The following is a 21645-nucleotide window of genomic DNA, read 5'->3' as shown; positions in this document are numbered from 1 at the left end:
CGACTAAATTAGTCTCGTTGTTCCATATTCGAAGTGTGCTCGGTTCTAGCGTTCAGAAATCAAAGAAGAAAGCGTTGCAGTTTCTTTATTTAAAAAACTTCCTTTCAGACAATTCATAGCTGGAAAATTGTCCGGATGGATATGGTGTCTTTAATGAGCGTACTCGTCGAGACAAACGTAGACTGTGACAAAGTGTAGACTTTAAATTGCAAAACGTTCGTTTTCAATTTGCGAACAAAAAGAGGAAATCGCGCGGGAAGATTCGCGAGGGCGCGAATTGGCTGAACCGTAGCAGATATCGTATCGAATATCCGAACAAATTGACTATTTGTCGCGTCTAGATGACGCGTGTTTCCCCCACGATAAAACATTTTGCGACACAATTCTGTTGCGACTGGTTAACAAGCGACCGCCTGATTGGCGCGCTCTTTTTTCCGCGAATCGTACGCGGCCAGTACAATTTTCAGCGCGGTCGGCATCATCAAAACGCATTGTAACGCTAGTAACGTGTTTCCACGAAGCGATGTGATCGGATCACAACGAATCAGATACAGGAGAAAAACGTGTCGATCGCAAGAAAAAGGAGCACTAGGCCGACTCGAGCGTGAAGAACAGGAAGAATCGCGCGCGACATCGTTGATCGGTAGACAGATCCACTTAGGCTTAATTAGCGACGATTACTTAAATACGTCTTTATTTCCATAGATATATCTATGTACACACACACATATATATAGCGTACGTATATCGGATCTGCTGAAAGGTTTTGTCCAATTTTTAAAAACACACTATTATTATTATTATTTTATTTCATTGTTGCAAGATTATCAGATTACCAACGAACTTTACTTGCTATATTCTATGTACGCTATCCTATACTTGTATACTATCGCGCGTTTACCTTTGGCTTTTAATTAGTTCGGTACCTACCTAAGCTCTTTTTTCAAATCTCTTATCCTATCTCCCATCATATCTTCTCTTTCAATACGCTGGAATCTATCCTACGGCATCGTTTTAATATGTGTTTCAAGATGTCTATCTGTAAACTACACAGAGCACATTTGCTTTTTTACTCTTCCAACCAGTAACGATTTCCCTCCCACACGTTATCCGCATCTTATCCTCGCAGTTAGCCCCTGGTTGCTTTCTTTTCCTTCTTTCTTACCTATGGTTATATTTGGCGTTCCAAATATCACGATATCGCGCTTCACATTGCAACTCTTTGTCCGGTTCCGTCAGAACTTTAATTATATCAAGCTGCCGCTGCCTTAGATTTTCTACAATCCTAGCTAACCGGTAACTATTTCTCCAAAAGTATTCTTCTCTTTCTCTGCTATTTTCTTTCCTTCCTATTTCCCCTTCTTTTTCACTCAGGCATTCCTTAGCTAACACTCTACCCACGCTAATACCCTTTTCATATCTCGAAGCTTCCTTCCCTCCTTCGAATCTAATTTTCTCTCCCCTGCTTCACTAGATTATCAATGTTTACCGTTATATTATTCTATAATATAGTTTAATTTCTATAATATAATTTCCGTGATTGTTTATTACGATACTATCTTTCGGTAAGTTTATCGTATGCTTAATATTATTAGTTTCTTTGTTAACGATCGTCCTCTATGGATGACGAAGAAAAACAGGCAAAGCAAGATCGAACGTATCTATACCTCGTCGATGGGGGATGGTGGTGTTTGACTGGCAGGCTTCGTTGGCGCTTTGATGCAGAGCCGAGTCTGAATTCGTTCTCCTCCATGTGTCCGGTGGCGGTGGTGAAAGATACGGAACACCGCTGTACGGTGAGGTATCGTGTCTTTTTTCCATCGGACGAGGTCGCATCGGTCCAACCCCCATGCTCCTACCCCTCTCGTTGTTACGATACACCATGGAATTGTGCTGCATCTCCTCCAAATTGCTGAGCGCTGTCTATAAACGCGAAAACATTATTTAAGTATTTATCTCGACAATTATATTATCTTGCCACTCGAAGAAGCATTTTTACGTGCACACGAAATAAATTTTTATCGATTGCATATCTTGCATGTGTTTATTCAAACGACACGAAAGGAAAAACTCATTCATCGTGTTTCTTTCAACTAGAAAAAAAAAAGAAAAAAAAAATATATATATATATATGTACGTAAAATAAATGTCCATTGTGATGTAGAGATATTCTATCATTTTTACACACATACATCGATCGATCGTTCTTACGTATAAATGACAGCGTCATCCTTCCTGAACGTTGTCCTATCTTATCAACCTTAACTAAACCTCTAAATTCTGAACACTTGGACATTCAACTTCGGCATATTGCTAATTGCATTCCAAACATCTGATGGTCCTATCCTCGGGCATAGATGATAGTGTCATTCCTCCGAAATTTTGCTCTATCTTATCGCTATTTACTATTTAAGTGTTTAAAACTTTGCCTTTCTTTTAAGTCCACGCTAATTGCATTCCAAATATGGACGTTCGATCTGCATATCGCCAGTTGAAGTTCGCTCTGTTGACTAACGTAACATAAATTACTACGAACTTGAAACAAATATTGTATACGTTACCAGAGCGCGGATGTTTATGTATTTATGGAAAATTTAAAGGTTCGAGGCTACGCAAGACTACACATATTATACAAACATGTGTAAAATATTTAAACTAAAGTAATATTTAATAAGCAAAGCTAATCTTCGTTTAAATTCTATTTTACAAATCTGCATAAATTTCTATTGCTCAAAAAAAAAAAAGAAAAAGAAAAGAAAAAAGGAAGAAAAAGAAAAAATTGTATAGTGCATATTCATAGAATCACTATTTTACAGAAGACGAATGCATTACGTACATGGAGCAAATAAAATGTAAACAAATTACTATTCTTCTCAGCTATAGCTTCCTTTAAAAACTTTCTACGGAAACAGATTCTCCCTGCAGGTACGATGAAAACGAACTAGCTCCGAGGAAAGTAATTTTCTTCTGCCTTCGTTCTTTTTCGAGTTGGTCGGAATTTTCTCGTCCTATGAATCTCAGCCTGTGAAGCGTTTCATCCGTTTCATAAGAGGACCAATGCGATATAAAAAGACTTAACGCAGGCGTTCGATCAAGACACGCCAGAACGAGAATCCGTGTCAGTTCCTCCAAAGATAAATCCATGGAGATAAGTTTCCCTTTGGAAAATATGAGCTTTTCCTTCCTCGAGCAATCAGATCTTACATCCACAACTTCTTTGAAAGCAAACTAAAGATTCAAAGTACAAGACCCTTTGATAACAACATTAATAAACGAGCTCGCGTTTCCGTGCTAATAGAAATTCTAAAAGTTTGCGCTTTTTAAAACAGACTACGACGAAACCATCGTAGAAATCTGCGATACGGCTCGTACGAAACGATTATATACGATACAGCGAGTGTTTAAAACTTTAGAAGCTTAAACTTTGCCACTAAATTCTTCTTATTACTATAAAAAATCATACTTAGGTTGCGAATGTTTATGAATTTATTTAAATATTCAAGAGTCAAAGCAACAAAGCAGAATATACGTAGCGGCAACAAATCGATCGAATATCTTTAGAAGCCTAAACTTTGCCACTAAATTCTTCTTATTACTATAAAAAATCATACTTAGGTTGCGAATGTTTATGAATTTATTTAAATATTCAAGAGTCAAAGCAACAAAGCAGAATATACGTAGCGGCAACAAATCGATCGAATATCTTATAGAACACGTTGACAAATTTTTATTATTAGATCGCAAATATTTATGCATTTATGGAAGATTTAAAGATGCAAATCTTTGCAGAATGCGCGTAGTATCAAAAGATCTATAAAATATATTTATTATATACCCATAGAATATACCGACAAAGTATGGCTGTTACGTTCGGGACATTGGGCGTATATGGAAAACTGGTGTCGAAATTCCTGCATACTATACGAGATTGGTTCCATCGGAAGTCTGAGTTACCTGCGACGACAGACAGGTGGCTTGCGTAAGGCAGAAAAGGATTTCGCGCTGGTTCGCATCAACGCGAGTCGCGTAATCGCAATTAATGCGACGCTCGCGGTAATGGTCGTTCTCATTATCATCGCGGTGTGTATTGGATAATACTCGAGCGTATTCGATGATCCGACGCGGACGTGAGATCCGTGTAAACAGCCAGTGTTAATTTTCGGTCTTCCAGAATGGTGAAGGGAGAGAGGAGATCGGTGCATATGTACATTTGAAATATGAAGCGGGACGGTAGGCGGGACAATCGATGACGGTACTATAATTAAAGTATCCTTCGATATTTCGCTCGAGAACGGACCAGAGTAACATCACGTGTCGTCGATGTCAAGGCGTCTTCGTCGAGCAGTGAACGGAACGAGGCGACGTACACTACCGCTTCGAAGTATCCGGACACATGCTCGTTTCTACAAGATATAATAATATGCATATGTAAGTATCTGATAATAATTCTAATAATATTATTGCTATCGAATCGATTATTAATTTTTACAGCACTCCTTCTAGTTAATAGCTAAGTGGCCATGTACGTTGGCAATCGCATACTCTTTATTTTCAACGAAGCGTCGTTTTATCACGTCCAAAATACTGCCAAATGATATACGAAGCTTGATAATACACTTGCGCTTAATTAATTATTATATAAACGTTATAAGAGATACAATGGAATGGAAATATCTTTCGTAGTCAGCGTGTAGACCAAGTGACTCCGTAGGAAACGTAATAAGCATCGTATTGTTTCTATCGATTATTTCCTCGTTAACTCCTCGATAAAATTCATGTACTGTTACTACGGACCGAAGTGTCGGATACTTAGGAGCGACAGTGTACGAAGACAGGGGGAAAGAGCGAGACGGAACAACGGAGAGGAAGTTTATAGTGCACAGCAAGATAAAAACGAAGCGACCGTGAACGTGTACGAGGAATTGCCGCGAGCGTCGCTTCTAATAGCTTTGTGTTGGCCGTTTTATTCGCAGATCGCGCGAAAGCTGCGCTCTTAACATTGGCCTGATGGCAGGCGGATTCACCTTAATTTAGAATCTGGATGAAATTCGACGCAGGTATTCGAGAAACTCGACATCGTTATTTAGAATTATGTACGAACGAATTAACCGCGAGTCATCGGCCGGCGTATGTCGCGTGTATGAGCGAACGTAAACGACACGCGGCTGCCGTAATACGAGAACGTGGAACGAGGTTGTCTCTTGGCAAATCCTTAATTAATAAAAACACTGGATATCGAGGAAAACAATCGTGAACAAGCATGAACGATCGTGCTTGTTGTCGGTCTACGTGTTGTTATAAATAGCCGTAACGTTCGAGGCAAATTATTAATTATAACATGTTAGCCAGTACACGAGTGGACGAGCATGGCTATCACGGTGCAAGGTTCAAGGGAAACCGCATTCTTTGAACGGCAAAGGCGAAAAAACCTATTAGTAAACGATATACACGTACCTCTTGTTTCGTTTTGTTTCGTTTCGCAGGTTCTAGACTAGACAGGTTCAAGAAGAGAAAAGACCGGGGAACGCAGAAACAGAAAAGTAAGAAACGAAACGAAACGAAACGGTGACAATAAGACCTCGTGCAATGTGATACTTATATAACGCGAGTAAAAATTGGCTACTAGCATCGTGTAATACCATTTGCAAAACATGAATGAGAGTGAAATGTTTGTGAATTCGTTAAGGAACGAGCAGTGAAATACGTAATGTGCGAAAGAAAAATGAAGTAAATTATTTTGTACAATGTGCAGATGTATTAAAATAACGCAATAAATAAATATTAAGATACGATTCATATTTTGCCCTCTGAAAGAAGAATAAAGTGTATTCTCTGGGATAAGGAAAACTTCTTCTTCTATAGCTATAAGATCGGCATAACAAAACATGTTAGCATACGAGAGTTGAACTTACGATACGATAACATGAAATTCATGATAGCCGAGTCCCAATAATAATAATCGGTGTCAATGAAATTTCAAAATGTTTCGTATAACGTACATATCTAATATGCGTATTCTTACAAGATTTCTACAACTGTTCGAATATTCTCGCGAGCCTCTGTATATCCGTATAATAAGTAACAGATGGTCCTGATGTATTTCTCTGGCCGCATATGGACGTAAAACTGTGATTAATGGAGTCTGAAAAACACTGTTTAGAGATTCAACTTGTCCAGCTCGCTGGCCGATCGGACGAGCCGTGGCTTTCCAATTTTAGCGTCGCAAGAATTGTATGGCATAACGATATATTTTTAGTCGGTACAGAGTACATACGGTGTGTAGCGTGTACGGGCCGCTTCGAGTGTTTTCCCCCGCGACGCCGCGCGCTGTTCACAGGCCACGCTGTAAACACAACGACAGGACAGGCACCGATTCTGTCTGCGACGACACGTGCTCGAAACAGGTACGCCAGCGAGAGCTCATTCATCCAACCAATACCGACCTACGCTCCTCCTCTGTCCGTGTGTATTTATATTACCGGCCGAATTGCGATTCGGTGGACGAATTTGATCAACACCGCAGCCGTGTTCGCGTGCCGAAAAGTCTGCTGGCGTCGATTAACCGCGACCGAAGGGAAAAGCAGTTTGATCGGATTTCGTCACGAGTCATGTTTTCATCGCGTGCTTCGTTCCACTAAATTGTAAACTTTCCACGTCAGATAATCCGCTATTATTTCCCGCCTTGTATAAGCTTTTCATCGCCATTTAAAACTCGTAGGAAAGATATGATAAGTATATCTTCCGTTAATCTTTGTATTTTAACGTAGCTCTATGACCGAAGCGAAATATTTTAATATAAAATAGTTGCAATTGGAGAGAACGCGTGGGCTCCGAACATATAGTTGCGGAAATTACATAGAAAGGTGTAACGGAATGTTTTAATACATCCGATGTTTCGGCATCCTTCAGAATTTTAATATTACGGCAATCAGTATTTTTTAGGTTGTGAGAGTAGGTGGAAAGGTATATTATTGCCGTGAAAATAAAATAAAAGACTAGCTTTAATAACAGAGAATCAACCGACGATGTATGAAATTTAATTCAATATCGTTTGCCTGTAAAATACGAAAAATATGACTCGCGTTGTTCCCCTGCGGCTTTTATCTATTGCATAAAACGACATCGCTGTCACAAATTTACAAGTGAAATATCTATCACGTATTTAAGTTCGCCGACGTTATCGCGACGCGAGTCGTTGAACTTGCATTAAAAACACCTGTCAACGATTACTTCTTAAGATACAGATCTGCGAAACGATACAGGACTCCTTCCACTTCGAGCAGGTTTTTCGTCCGTGCATTCTTTCTACGTGATCTCAAATTCTAGAAATAATCGTACCGGCCGCTGTACGTGAATCACCATGTGTAATACGCGATTTTTCTAGAATCACGCAAGACCATCGAGCTATAAGAAGCAGGTTAAATCGAACGCAGCGTTGTGCGTGAGACGCGAAACGAATGCAGCGATCTTCGCGCGCGCGCTCGTCGTATTTCTACAGTCAGAGATCTTAATGAAAGAATCGAGTTAGCAGTCCACCGCGAAGAGGAAGGGAAATTAATAAGCTGTCAACCAGTATGAACTGGTATGAACCGCGGGTTAGGTCGACTCATTCGATCGTCACAATTAGCAACGATTCTCTGGTTGTTAGGGGAGCTCGAAAGGGAATCGACGAAATCCGGTCTACGATTCGTTTTCTACCAGGTGCTGTTCATCGATACGGCAGAATCAAGGTAATTCGTTTTACTTTGCCAGGTTGTACGTTTCGTCGAGAGAAATTGGTTCGATCGTGCGTTCACCGCTTCGATTACGGCGATCGAAGGATTTGCGGTAATGAAGAGGTAGCTGCAATGAATGCTAATGAAATTTCAAAACGTCTCGTAGTGTTTATTCGATAACGTTTTGTATTTGTAGAAATTTTCGATTACTCTCGCGAATCACGCGTATCGTTCTCTTCGCTCGCTTTATAATCGAACCTCTCGCGAATCCTCGAATCAGCTTCACTTTTCGCAAAGTCATCAAATTCAACGTCACAGAATCGAGATCTAACCTTCGTGAATTTATCTGTTACTAGGAGTTTGCGTTAATGATCGTAGATTGAAAAAGCGAATCGAAACGAATAACATTTGCAATCGTAGTTCTTCCACGTGCATTAATTTGTGGAATCGATTAGCGCGCGATTTCCGAAGGATTCGAATGAAGATTACATAAAAAGGACACGATGAATCACATCTCTTATTTCTCGCTATAATATTAGGCACAATATCGAAAGTATTAAAGTAAGAAAGACACAGATTTCGTACTCAAAAGTGCAACGATTTACTACCACGAATATCGCTCGATGACAGCTTTAAAATCTAATTTCATTCTAATCGATTATGAATTGATCTACTCGAATTGCTAACGAGCGAAGCTCCTTGTTGCAACAGTCTTTTCAATTCGTTCCCAACGAACCATCCGCGAACGATAATGTAATAGTTCGACGCAATTTCACGATTCACGTTTGTCGAGGCATAATTACTTCTTGGAATAGTAACAGAGATCTTAAGGCGGAATAATCGTGGTGCAGGATAATGGTCGAGCCGAGTGTGAAGTTCCCAACGAAAGAAAGAAAGAGAGAGAGAGAGAGAAAGAGAGAGAGAGAGAGAGAATAACGGGGCGCACACGCTAAAAATAACAATTTCATCGGTTGCACGGCTACGAAGAGGAACAAACTGACCCGTAATTCGTCGGATGGAGAGTGGAGAGCAATGTTTCCCGAGTTGGCGCGGCTGCCACGCGTCTCATACGATTTCCTGTGGAGGAGAGGGCGCGAAGAAATTCGTCGGCCGTCCCTGCGCGCCATGTGTTGCTCTGTCGTAGTTCACACGGCTGTTACCTAATATCTGTTGAATTATGCCGTAAACAAGGAACAGTTCTCCCACGGTTCGGTTCACGGACGACACCTCGCGTACGACACGGTCGCGTACGCGCGCGCCTGCTTCATTATCGCCTTTCGTTTAGTTCGTTTGGCAAATCGCAGTTTCTAGACGTCTAGACTGGACTCGAGAGAGCTCACGCGAGCTATGATCGCGTGCCGCCGCGATAATCCGTAAATTGTTTAGCGGCAACGATTGGACAACGTCCAACGGAATAATATACGGCCGCGAGATAGTTACAACGCGAGAGAAATGTTACACGCGCGGTTTTGCTGGTGAAACGGTCGTGTCCCGGCTCGGGAACGAACCTTTCGATGTTACGCGCAACGCAACGAATTCTAATCGTTGCGTGTATCGCGCTAATAAATAGCATCGCCACCTGTTTCCCTAAAGTCATCGACGCTACTGAAAGAGCTGTCTTCCGACGTAAGTGAAAGAGGTCACTGAATTACCTGTTGCAGTTATCGTTCAGTTTCGAACGATGATCACACGGGAAATATATAACGGTTGTGCGATGCAGCGAGTATCGCGTATTTCTTATCAATTTCTTCGAGAATTTAAATTCTGTATAATTTTTGGTATTCGGTGGTGGTCGATAATCAGCTGCGCGATAAGTTCGCTGTACGTACACGTAAGTAGTAAACAAAGCCTTAAACTTTCAAACAAAACGATACGACGATTTGTTTTCCAGTTTTATCGACAACGACGTGTCGTATAAAAAATTATATTACATATTTTATCTATTTTTTCACCTTCTTGCAGATTATCCGACCGTACCGAGGCATCTTACGCAAATGCCTACTAGAGAATTATGGGGAGATCGTGTTCAAAGACTCGATCGCGAGAGAAATTGTTTATCGGTGGCAAAATACCAATCTGTGAATAATCGTGTTTTGCACGATTCGGAATAGACGTGTTCGAGAATAGATATTCCTCTGTATCAGAGAGAACATACTAAAGTAGAAATATTATTCTTAATCGAATATCATGCGTTCGACGGTAGGGTGGCGAACAGGACGCCTGTTCCTGGTGAACACGCAAATTTCACTGTAACGGTTGACGTAACTTAATTATCGATGACATGACGGTGTATTTAGGTTTCAATTAGGAAAAGGGAGACAAGCCGTTTTGTGTACGCATGAACCACGACCATGCGAGCTTGTGCTTCTATTACGTTACAACGTGGACTATGTACAGCCACAAACAAGATTGCGACGCAAACTATCAAGGGATACGGCGAATACGAGAATCCTGTACATTTGCATAACGTTGTTTGAACGTGTTTTTATCGTTTTGAGTTATCTAGAATTCTCAGTAATTCGATGATTAATATTAATCCATTAAGGGTCAGCTTTGCCGTGACCCCATCGGCTTCTGTTTCTAACATAGCAGCCATGAAAGGGAATTCGAAACATTCGCTTAATATTTTGTTCGTCGCTATTTCTAACCGACGATTAACCGTTTCAATACTTTTACGACTTCTGCGAAGTATATTAGGTCGTCCGGAAAGTTTTTTTCGTTTTATAAGCAAATAGTGGATGTACAACATTTTCCGTTTTATATTATTTTATCGAATTACGTACGATCCATTTTGTTCTATCAAAGTAAAGATCACGATGTTCGATAGATTAGGTTTCGTGATTAGGTTTCAAAATGCGTCGTTGTAAAAGACGTGTCTGTAAGAGAAAAACACTTTTCGAACTACCTAACATATACTTGGCTTAATTATCTCGTAGCTTCTATCGATATATATCTTCGCGTTTGTTTCAAACGTTACGAACACAGTCGAGTCTCGTAACGACGTTGATGAAATTTTTAAATGTTTCCTACAACACACACACGATATATTCGTAAAACGTGTCGTCGAGTGTTCGAATGCTTTCACGAATTTGCGTGTATATGGCGATAGTTCGTCATTAAATACAAAAAGGACAAGAAAGAGGCAAGGATCGTTTAGAACTGTACCGAACTAGTAGGCAGTAAGTAGGAGGCGTTTAATTTCGTGGCTTTCTCGCTTTGCATTCGCATGCCGAACCGACGAATTTCCACGTCGGCCGATACGGAATATGGCTGACGTAATTCCACGGTATGATCGGTGTAAAGCCGGGAATACTTGGGCCGAAAATTATTTTCAGTGTGCTCACGCGCGTTCATTCGATACAGGTTTTAAGAGGTTTCCATCCGCGGCAATCTCGCTCGTTGGATCGCTATACAACGCTATTTGCATACGATAATATGCAAAATGTATCAGTGACGATGCAAGAATAACCTCGCTGGCGCCTTTTTTACCACACGCCTCTCGTCGATGCGTGCGCGGCACACGCGCGCGCGTATTTCAAGACTCGACGCATCCTCCGTGGATACGAACGTGAAAATATTCCTCGGTGTTCTGTTAGTTTGCCCGATCGAACCCTTTTTATCGTCTTCATTCCGGAAATTCTCTCGATCAGAGCCGTTCGAACGCGATACAATCGCGCTACGCTATTCCTCGTTTTGCATTTTACGGCACACTATTGAGTGGACTTTGTTCCGATATCTTCGTGTGCCGATCTCGAGGAAAATCAACGCGAAATGTACATTTAGTACATTTTCGACCGTAAAAATCGGAAACATCGTTCACCATACACTTGGCGTAGGAAAATATTTGTTATATAAAACATTTTAAAATTTCATTTGCGTAACGATATACAACTGTCACGACCGTAATGATAAAACTTGAAATCGATTTCGAGACGTATACGGAAAGCACGAGATATTTTCTGCGAAACAGCGAACAAATATTCAGTGAAAAAAGATAGTATACATCGTAAACAGCTGAAACATGTAATAAATGATAAAGATGGAACTGCTGAATTATCCAGGCTTATTAATACGATAACAATTATAATTCAAACAATCATAATTAATAACAATAGATAATTGATTTCAAATACTTTCGTGGTTTCTGGTAAGTATGGTATACCTACTTGCACTAAATGATCTTATATCTTGCGATCTTTTATGTGTATTTTCGAATTTGTTCCAAAACTTCACCAATTTATATATACGATGACACTACGAATGAAATCTCGAGATATCTCATACGATATACGCGAAAAGGTTTCTATAAGCATTCAAACTTTCGCGAATCACCAGCATAAAAAACAATCGCGTGAAGAATTATGGATATGTTATCCTTCGAAGGAAGAACTTGGATTCGAAGATGGCTTTACGAAGTTTCCTCTTCGAGTAATCGAAAGAGATAAAGGCGGTCGTTAAATATAACTAAGGATAAACATAACAAGACAAACGATAATACATCTCGATCTACGATAATTTAATAAGAAGCGTCAAGTCGTAACAATTAAACGAGGTGTGCTAATAAACAAACGATCGAGTCTCCTGAATAGAAATTAGCTTTTTCTTCGAGTGGTTAAAGTCGGTCGACGAATTACCATAAATGATTCCGTTCAGTTCCATCTCCGCGCACTTCTCCTCGATATTTTTAATCGAGGAACATTCCGACTAAGATAAGCATCTATGCTCAAACCATTATACGTGGTATTTAAAATACAGATCAGATAAGACAAGTTTCTCTAAACTTACATTGTACGATCGATTCAAACAGCAATATTTCAAACTACTGCTAGATACGTTGATTGAAATTTTATTATTCGTTCATTTTATACGATCACGGTAAATACTACTTTTGCTTATTGCATTAGTCTCTTGTTGATTCATATATCTACATACAACGTACATAACGTTGCTATAGATCGACCAAAGTATCCATATACGACACCACCTTTTGTTCAAACACGATGAATGGATTAATTACGATTTATAAGTCGATTATACGATTATACGATTTATAATTACGATTTATAAGTCGAAAGAGAGGGCAAAAGACGCGAAACGAAGACGGCCGAAAATAGCCTTGCATCGTCGTATTACGAACTATGAAATTCCACGAGACGAATATTGTTCTATTGAGTTGGCAACTAAGTGATCGCGGATTTTGTCGATACCACTTAATGACAAAATCTGCAATAACTTAGTTGCCAAGCCAATAGCTTCGTACGAACGAAAGCCGTTAAATCGCGAAGAAGGAAAAAGAAGAAGAAGAAAGGAACAAACGACGTATCCGAATTGCCGACACGTGGCATTCAACGACACCGATTTTTAGCGCGTGGTCATTTAAATACAATCACGCGTCACCGCGCGTGAGCTTCCGTTGCGTTCAGGAAAGGTTATTCCGCTTCCGTCTGATCGCGAATCGGAAATCCCGACGGTTGATTCTTCCAAGCAGCCTATTCTTCGTTTTATCGAAGCTCGTTTTGAGAGAAAAGAACGCGTATATAAACTTCTACCGCCTTTTCGTATTGTGCGAAGGGCAAGATCGGTAGTGGCAATTAAAGTCGCTCGTTAGATAGAATCGCGTGTTTCCGGCGAGTAACAACGAGAAATATTCTATCCGCGTCGACTTGCGCAACGGTACATACGTATACAGAGTCCCGTCCAGATACATAGACATAAATTGCCGCTACGTGTGTCGATTCCGTAAACGTTGCTTTCCTACTTTCCATCCTTTGATCTTTTTAATTACCGAACGATTGTAACGCAGAGACAATAACGTGATTTTAGCACACCATTGTATTTATTACAGCGTTTACACGCTAATTAATTAGATCGAAGTGCGTTCAATTTTGTCTCGTTCGTATATAGTATTCCTCGTGTGAATGATACTATGAAAATAATCTGGTTCGCTGAGAAATGAGTATACCGTTACTGAGAATATTCCATACATTTTTGCGTATTACGCGTATTTGCGCGTTTAAATCTCCCATAAAAATTCACCGTATGTTAATCGTACTTTTATTTGGATACGAGAACTGCTTTATACTTTCATTTTCCAACCCTGCGGATAAGACTAAGAGAGATACGACGCTAAAAATTTCTACGACGATGTCTTAATTACGAGCGTCGCGTTAAACGCAACCTGTGATACCCTTTAAACGCATCGATGCTTCTAAAAATAGCATCAACCTCGGCATTTTCGAAGAAGTACATATACAGTAAGCAAAAGGAACCGAGAATACAGACGGACGACAAGTATGTAAATGTATTTTTACCACGAGGAATGCGTGGCTGCGAAAACAGACATTCTTAATTGACAGCGGCGCTAACTGAAGGTGATTCGTGTCGTGACGCGTACCTACACAGATTCGTCGATGCGTCTCGTCGGCTCGTGTCGCGAACCTGACATTGAGAAAGTTCTCAATGAAATGGTCGCTGGCGCGCTCTTGCGTTTCATACGCTGGGAATAATCCGAAGGAAAAAAAAAAAAAAAAGAAAGAGAAACTAGCGCGTGATTCATTTTCACGGAAAAACGCGAAATAGATTCTCTCGTCAGAAACATCGATTCAATTATTCATGAATTTGTTTTCTTTAAAACACGGCCGAATTGTATTTCGCCGAATAATAGACGCGTCACGATATATATCCCACGAAAGAAAGAACGTGATATTTTGGAAATAATGTAGGAATCGCGAAGAGAGAAGCGAGAATTAATTCAACGAGCTGTTTCCTTCCTTCGTGATTCTGATAAGAGGCCGCTTCTCCGCAAATTTCGCTCGCAATTCACCCAGACGCCCGTATATTTAACCGTAATTTACCCAGCACCGAGTATGCTATCGCAATCAGGATCCATTTTGACCGTGCTCTCTCCGCCGTATTTCATTCCCGATCTTTCCTCCGGTTAACGCGAAATTCTATCTTACCGCTGTCTCATTTTCAAAGCAACTCCCACTCTTTGCAAATTGCCGGTCGAATTTTACTCGAAGCGCACGATCATTCTCGACGTTCCTACTTTTAATTGGAAAAATGTTTGATCTTTACACACGCGAACGCTGAATTGCATTTTCCATGAAATTTCAGAGCAACGTTGTTCTTCGTAGAGTACAAAAACGAAAGGAACAGGCTGGTTCGATCGCGTTGCTTTCTTCCACAGACATCGTCATTCCCTTCGTTCGATTATACACCTGTTAGCGGTGTATACACCGGTGCACGCGATCCGTAAAAATAGTGGCGTGTTTGTCTCCGTTGCATAATCTGCGTCGATCGATCGACGTTCGTGTGAATGAGCCGACGAGCGAGCAAGCTGGAGCTTGGTTCGTTTTTCGGTACATGGAACCACCGCACCGGCGTGATCCCGGAATCAAGGACACGCGAAAGGTTACAGACACTCGCCGCTTTTGCAACGCAAGATGCTATCTATGCTACGCGTCTTTTGTAACGAATTTCGTGCAGCAGACGAACATCTGTAAGTTTGTCTTCGATGATCGCATAGAAAAAGTTGCTTCCAAAGGTCGCCCATGTGTCGACAGGCATGTGCTTCGCTTTTCAAGACCGTAACGAATTGCGAGAGAAAAGGTTGAAGCAGAATTGGCGACGAATCGCGAACAGACTAACCTCCTCTTATTTCGAAGATCAATTTTAAAATTTCGAACTTTGTTACGAACAATCATCGGAATTAGAAATGTTAAAGTGACGTATCGCGCAAAGAATTTGAAAAGATTTTTTAAATAATTTACCAAGATGGAAAGAAATTATCGTAATATTAGTCGTTGTACGTAAAGACTAAAATTTTTATTTTTCAGAGTTATTTAGTCGAAATAAAATTCAATTAACGATGCGATTAAACGTGACGGAGATAGAGGTGCGAAACACGTGGGTTCGATATTGCAGTAAACACGGCTCGACCGATCGAGTCGGTGGTTTAACGCTAATCTTGCCATGCCTCGTTAAACGACCAGTTTCAAAATATAATTATCATTGCACATTCATCGTTATTTCTTTCGTTCGTCCAACTTTACGTAAATTCTTATATTATCTGATCGATCGATTTCTCGATTTTTATTAATAGAAGAATTTACATAAAGTTGGACAATTTTAAATTAAATTTCGAGACCGGTTATTTGACCGGGCCCGGTAAGGTTAATGTTAAAAAGTTTTGTAAAGAAGACGACCGCGTTTAAAGGCATTTTAATGATGTTAGATATTCAGTAGACCCGTGTCCTTCGACTTTTACAGATGATATTCAAGGACAACGAGGCCGATCGAACGCCGATGACACTTTCCACTTTGTAATTTTATCCTCTTCTGACCCCTTATGCACATCGACCGTTCGATGAGTCGGCAACGGTGCAGTGGAATGAGAAATTATAGGATCAGCTACAGTCACTTGCGCGCAGGCCAGTGGCGTACAACTTTCCCAGAGGGAAAACAACCTTCGCCATTATTCGCGGATGTTACTTAACGTTCGCAAAAACCATAAATAAAAATGTTATCAATCGAAATTGTTGCCGACTGTATGTTTTTAGCCCACGAATCGACAAAGGTCATTCTTGATACATACAAAGGCGATTTATCGCGTTTATCGCTTGTTAGATTTCGTATTATTATTCAACAACTGTATGAACGATTTTATTTTACAAGTAAATGTAATTATCACGCTTAATAATTTACATATAAAGGCATAAATGGAATATTCTTCGTTAGAAAATAAGATATTCGACATTGCCGACGATAACGATCTAGCCTGCGCTAGTCGAGGGTTAAAGACACTATATAAGCTTCCATGAATTTTCATTCGACCCTAAAAACGGTCGATACTTTCATCTGCGTCGTATATAATAATTCCTCTGTTAACATTTATTGAAAAAAAAAAAAAACTTTAATTTCCTAAACGGCAGCCATTTACCGAACGATATTTCGAAGAAACAATGTGCACTGATTTCCATGAAATTTGTATTCGAAGCTAAAACCGATCGATACGTCCATCTCTACGTGGTATATAACCAATTTTCAAGCTGCCGCGTACTTTTTCATTCAAAATTTGTTTAACGAACTTTAATTTCCTGAACTAGAGTCATTTACTGAACGAGATCCGAAAAAACGAAGCGTTGGAATTTCCACGAATTTCCACTCGAAGCTAAAACCGATCGATACTTCCACCTACGTCGTATATAACCGATTTTCAGGCTGTCGTGGAATTTTTCGCTTAACATTTATTTAACAACCTTTAATTTTCCAAATGGCAGCCGTTTACTGAAACAAAGCCGAGGAAACAACGTTTACGAACTTCCACGAAATTCCATCCGAAGCTACAAACGATCGATACTTCCACCTACGTCGTGTATAAGTAATGTTTGTGCTATCGTGTGCAATTTTTCACTTTACAACACCTACTAGCATTTGCTTAAGAAGCTCTAATTTCCTAAACGAGAACGATTTATCGTATGGGACTCGAGGGACGAGGTGCACGAACCGTATTCTTGGGGTTGTAGGTAGGACGAGGACACGCGGAACAAGTATGAATGGCGAGAAACGCGGAAGACGTTGGAGAGGTCGGGAACCGATCAGCGAGGAGCGGCAAGCTCCCCCTTGCCACTCCTTCAACCCTTCTGTTTCGCTCTCTCTTTCTCTTTCGACTTCGCTTCTAGTCCTTTCACGACTTTGCTCCACCCACGCAACGACGTCGGGACACCCACCACCGTCTACCGTCTCCCGACACGTCGGTGACCTACTTGCAAGGGGACATCCGTTGCCATTCAAGGCTCTACAACGCGAAAGCACGCAGGACTCGCCGTTGCTCGTCGTATCCTGTCTCGCTACATCCGATCTCGTTTTTAAAAATGTTACCTTACTATTAGACTTTCTGAATCTTTGTGCAAACTCATATACAAAGCGTCTCGCGTAAAGTGGTCGACCTACCAAGGGATAATTCTATATGTGCAAACAAGTGGAAAATAGAAAATAAGATTCTTTCGCCCGAGACTTGTTTTTCGATGTAGAATAAAATATTTATACACCTGGAATCAAATCGGTATGGTCGCTTTATCAACGTAAGTAAGAAAATGAAAGCTTGAAAGCTGTTGAGAAATTTTGGTTTGTTAGGAAATTTTGATCGAACGATAGAGAACTTGTGATACGATAATTTGCAAGCTGCGTATATTTTCCATTCGTATTACACGGGATAATTCCTTTCGTACATTTATAATCGTATCTGTATATGTTGAAATTAAATCGTACGTTGAGTCGTAATTGGAATATTAAGTCGGCACCTAATTCACGTTCGAGGTAACAGTTTACCGAGACAAACTCGGTGAGAACACCGAGTAACCTTTAACAACTGCATGCTAGGAAAGGGGAGAATGCGCTGATCGACGCCCACGTGTCCGATTTTCTCTTGGTTGCTGGATATTATCCGCTCCTTAAACAATCGTTTTGTAGGGCACTCTGACCATAAACGTGCTCGTGAAAGACGCGAATAGAAGCAAGAAAATTTATGGACCCGATGATTGCCACGCCATTAATAGATCTGACAATAAGTCGCGTTTATACTTTCTAGCGACGCTTTCGTTCGTGTGAACGCAGTATACTTACAACGTTTCAACGAGCGATCGTGTTTTATCATCGTGAAATCGATCGTGGACTGCTCGAGCCATGACTTTTTATCGCAAGCGTCTTTGCCTGTAAACGTCAGAAAAGGCAGTAATCGGGATTCTAAGAGATTTCGTGGAATATCAAAGTCGTCGAGAGAGGGTAAAGATACCGTGGAGACCACGGTACACCGGATATTACGATATAATCGTCCACGGAAATAGCAGATAAATCAGACGCAAGTATCGCCTGAATTTCCATCGTCTCGAGGTCCCTTTGAGCCAGTCCGAATACCAAGATCCCGAGGAACGAAATTTTCTAAAGAAGAAAAAAAGCAACGAAAAATTGGAAGCAGTTTGAACGTAGGCTAGACGCGATATGAATTATGTATTAGGAAAATCCAATTATATCGCAACAGTGGGATGTCTGCGTGGAAACCGTTGGAAGCTTCTTCTTTTATAATCTCGAGAGATCACCGATGGAAAAAAGTCAGGATATTATAACTATACCAGCCGTGAAAGATACATAGTTTCTCGTCATCGAATTGAAACCACTCGAAACTTTTAATATTCTTCTTTTTAATACAAGTCAGAGGCGCGAGCCAATTGTAATATCGAAGTTTATCAATTACTAAAGTATTACGCACGTGTATATACTGTAAATGTTAAGAACTTGTATGCTCCTATCCTTCGTCTTAAAATTACATCTGGTTTTCAATTTTTGTTCTTGAATCGAGTAATCATTTATTATTTTATTCGTTATTTAAAACGTGATCGTAGGTGTGCAAATATTTTCACGAGTCAACGTATTATACAATAATTAGCGAGAACAAAAATGCGTGCACATTGGCGATGTTTCTACGTCTTGATGACCAGAAACCGTAGAAGAAGGCGTAGATGAAGACCCGTGGATTCACGAGGGAGTTTCGATCGAACCAGAGTAAGGATCAATTTCCGCGACTAATGATATATAAAGTAACGGAAACGGAAGATTCTCTGGCAGGAGAAACTCGTTGGAGCTGAGGAGCGAAATTCTAATCAGGAAATTGTTATTTTCCGTAGGGTTGTTGCCGCGAACGGATGGCTTCGACGTTTCCGGTATAGTCCCTTCCGAATGGATCGGAAGACGAGCGGCTGAAATCTCCAGCCTCGAAATATTTCCACGCACTTACGTACCGGCATGAACGAAACCATCGTGCACGGCCACCTGTAGAATAAATAACGACCAGTCGATTTCAGTCGTCGGCTTACTGAATCGTCTGGTCGAGACAGAAGGGAAGGGACGAACAGCGACACGTGGCTTCGCCGAATGTCTGATAGATACGGATTATGTAAAGCGGTTACAGTAAGCGCGACAATTTGCATGAGAAAAATGATCGAAAACTAAATTATCATAGATAAATACCATGAAACGACAGGCAAATGAATTTAAACTTTTCAGAGTCGAATCATTTTGCAGCTACGACTTTATCAGTACTTTTTATCGATCATTAATGGTAGAAACTTATTTCTTCGGAAGATTTCGTAAGGAAGAGATAATGCGATAAAACTTTTGGATTTACGATAAACGCGATAATGGAAACGCGGACTGAGAAAAATGTCTGAAGATAAAATTATGTCGTAGAGAAGAAATGGATCCTCTAGGACCCTTGCAGCATTGATTTCTTCCAAGCTCCGCGTTTGTATTTCCTATCGATTATTAATAACAGAAACGTATATTCATTGATGTTCTTGTAAAGAAGAATTTGCAGAAGAATTCTGTATTAATAATGCGACCAAATTTAAGTTCGGTTGTACGTCAAACACGGTAATTCGAACAGGGAAAAATAACTGACGTTGTCATGTAAAAATGACTCATCTTTACTAATGCAAGACATTTTCGGTCAATACCCATCTACGTAATTATGCCGAGTATATCATAAATAATTAATCAGATTCGTATTTCTTTGCCTAATCGTCTTTTCGATTCTGTATTATACCTATGACGGTACATCTAATGCAAGTAAATTTCAACTCTTCGCAACTACGAACGATCGACCGAACACACTCGTACGAGTACGTCGGTAGTTTCAACCCTGGTAGTGCGACCAGGCTGTAAAAACGTGGTACAGGGTGGATTCAGAGATTCAGTACAAAAACGAAAAGGAAGGAGAGTAGTTGCGGAGACCGCGAGGCCAGGCGCGGTGACTGGCTGCCGGGGTTAGCGGAACTAGGCGCAGTTGCAGCTGCAGCTGCAGTCACGGCGGCAGTAGCCATCGACGTGCCGCTAACGAAACAAGCAAACGAGTACCTGCAGAACGCGATCAATACTCTGTATACGAGTGCACTCTGCTTAGGAGCACGTGTTCCCGTTTGTTTTGTTCCTTACCCCTGCGGCACGTATCTCGAACTCCAGTTCCATCGACCAACTCGTCACAAGAACGTTAACTTCTTTCGAACCTACCTACGTCCATGACATCCGTACACTAATTCGCCAGAGTACTCGGGCATTTAGCATGGGAAACTTTAACGTTTATATTGCACGTGTCGAAACGTTTTGAAATTTCATTGATATTTTAACGAGAGAGGATCGTTCGAGAGCAATCTGAAAATGTGTATATAGAAGTTACGAAGTATTTACTGCAAACGTATGTAGAATCGATCATCGAAGTCTACATAATCGTGCATTGAGTATAAAATTCTAGTAGAAACGTTTATTAAATTGCTTTGGAAATACATCGATAATAACGGTATCGATATGCAGCTGTAAGTAACTTTCTGATAAAATACGATTCTGATTTGTTTGATAAATTGGATTACACGAGATTCAGCGTAGGTGTATGTAGATTTTCGTGACCGACTGGAAATATTATTTTTTTTATACTTTTGTGAGCCTGTTTATTGGATTGTACGAAGGGGTCGTGGCATTTGCGTTATTTTCTATCGGAGTTAACCATCGGGAGAAATGTAAATAAATGCGTGTAAAGCTTGTTAATGCGTTACAGAGTTATTGCATCAGAGAATAGTCATGTAGTTAAGGTACGCTTGATAGAGAGCGTTGAAAGGCCAGGATGGAACAAACACCGACTATATTCCGCTCCTATTCGAACCGTTTAATCGTCACGCATAAATTAACGCGGCAAATTAGCTGTTTAGCATGAAACTGTTCGTCTAGTTAGCCGACCGGATAATGGACAGGAGGCATTATTCGCGCGACAGGCTAATCATAATTATGTAACCCAGGTTAAAATAACCGAAATGTCATGTACATTCGTCCAATCGCGAAAACTATCTTTATTTTCACGGGATTTATCATTCCAACATATTTA

At 40.4% G+C, this 21645-nt stretch overlaps 1 protein-coding gene and 1 long non-coding RNA gene across 10 annotated transcripts in view; one reads left to right on the top strand and one right to left on the bottom strand.

Annotated features, from left to right (window-relative positions):
* Crtc (CREB-regulated transcription coactivator) overlaps positions 1-21645 on the bottom strand; it is a 65195-nt gene that overhangs the window by 23472 nt on the left and 20078 nt on the right. For all 8 annotated transcript variants that reach the window (XM_072006447.1, XM_072006450.1, XM_072006449.1 and 5 more), the window contains one exon: positions 1668-1923. In XM_072006447.1, coding sequence (XP_071862548.1) covers positions 1668-1923 — 256 coding nt within the window. The remainder of the gene's footprint in view (positions 1-1667; positions 1924-21645) is intronic.
* Positions 3587-16252, top strand: LOC139988748 (uncharacterized). 2 transcript variants are annotated; one of them, XR_011800201.1, is made up of 2 exons: positions 3587-4428; positions 15987-16252. It is a non-coding gene; the product is annotated as an uncharacterized lncRNA (long non-coding RNA). The 2 variants fall into 2 exon arrangements; XR_011800200.1 differs by lacking the exon at positions 15987-16252 and adding an exon at positions 4504-5723.

Source organism: Bombus fervidus, chromosome 7, assembly GCF_041682495.2.
Source record: "Bombus fervidus isolate BK054 chromosome 7, iyBomFerv1, whole genome shotgun sequence".
In the NCBI taxonomy this organism is placed as follows: Eukaryota; Metazoa; Arthropoda; class Insecta; order Hymenoptera; family Apidae; genus Bombus; species Bombus fervidus.
Note: the sequence above shows the minus strand (reverse complement) of the source record. Positions and strands in the feature narration are given on the sequence as shown.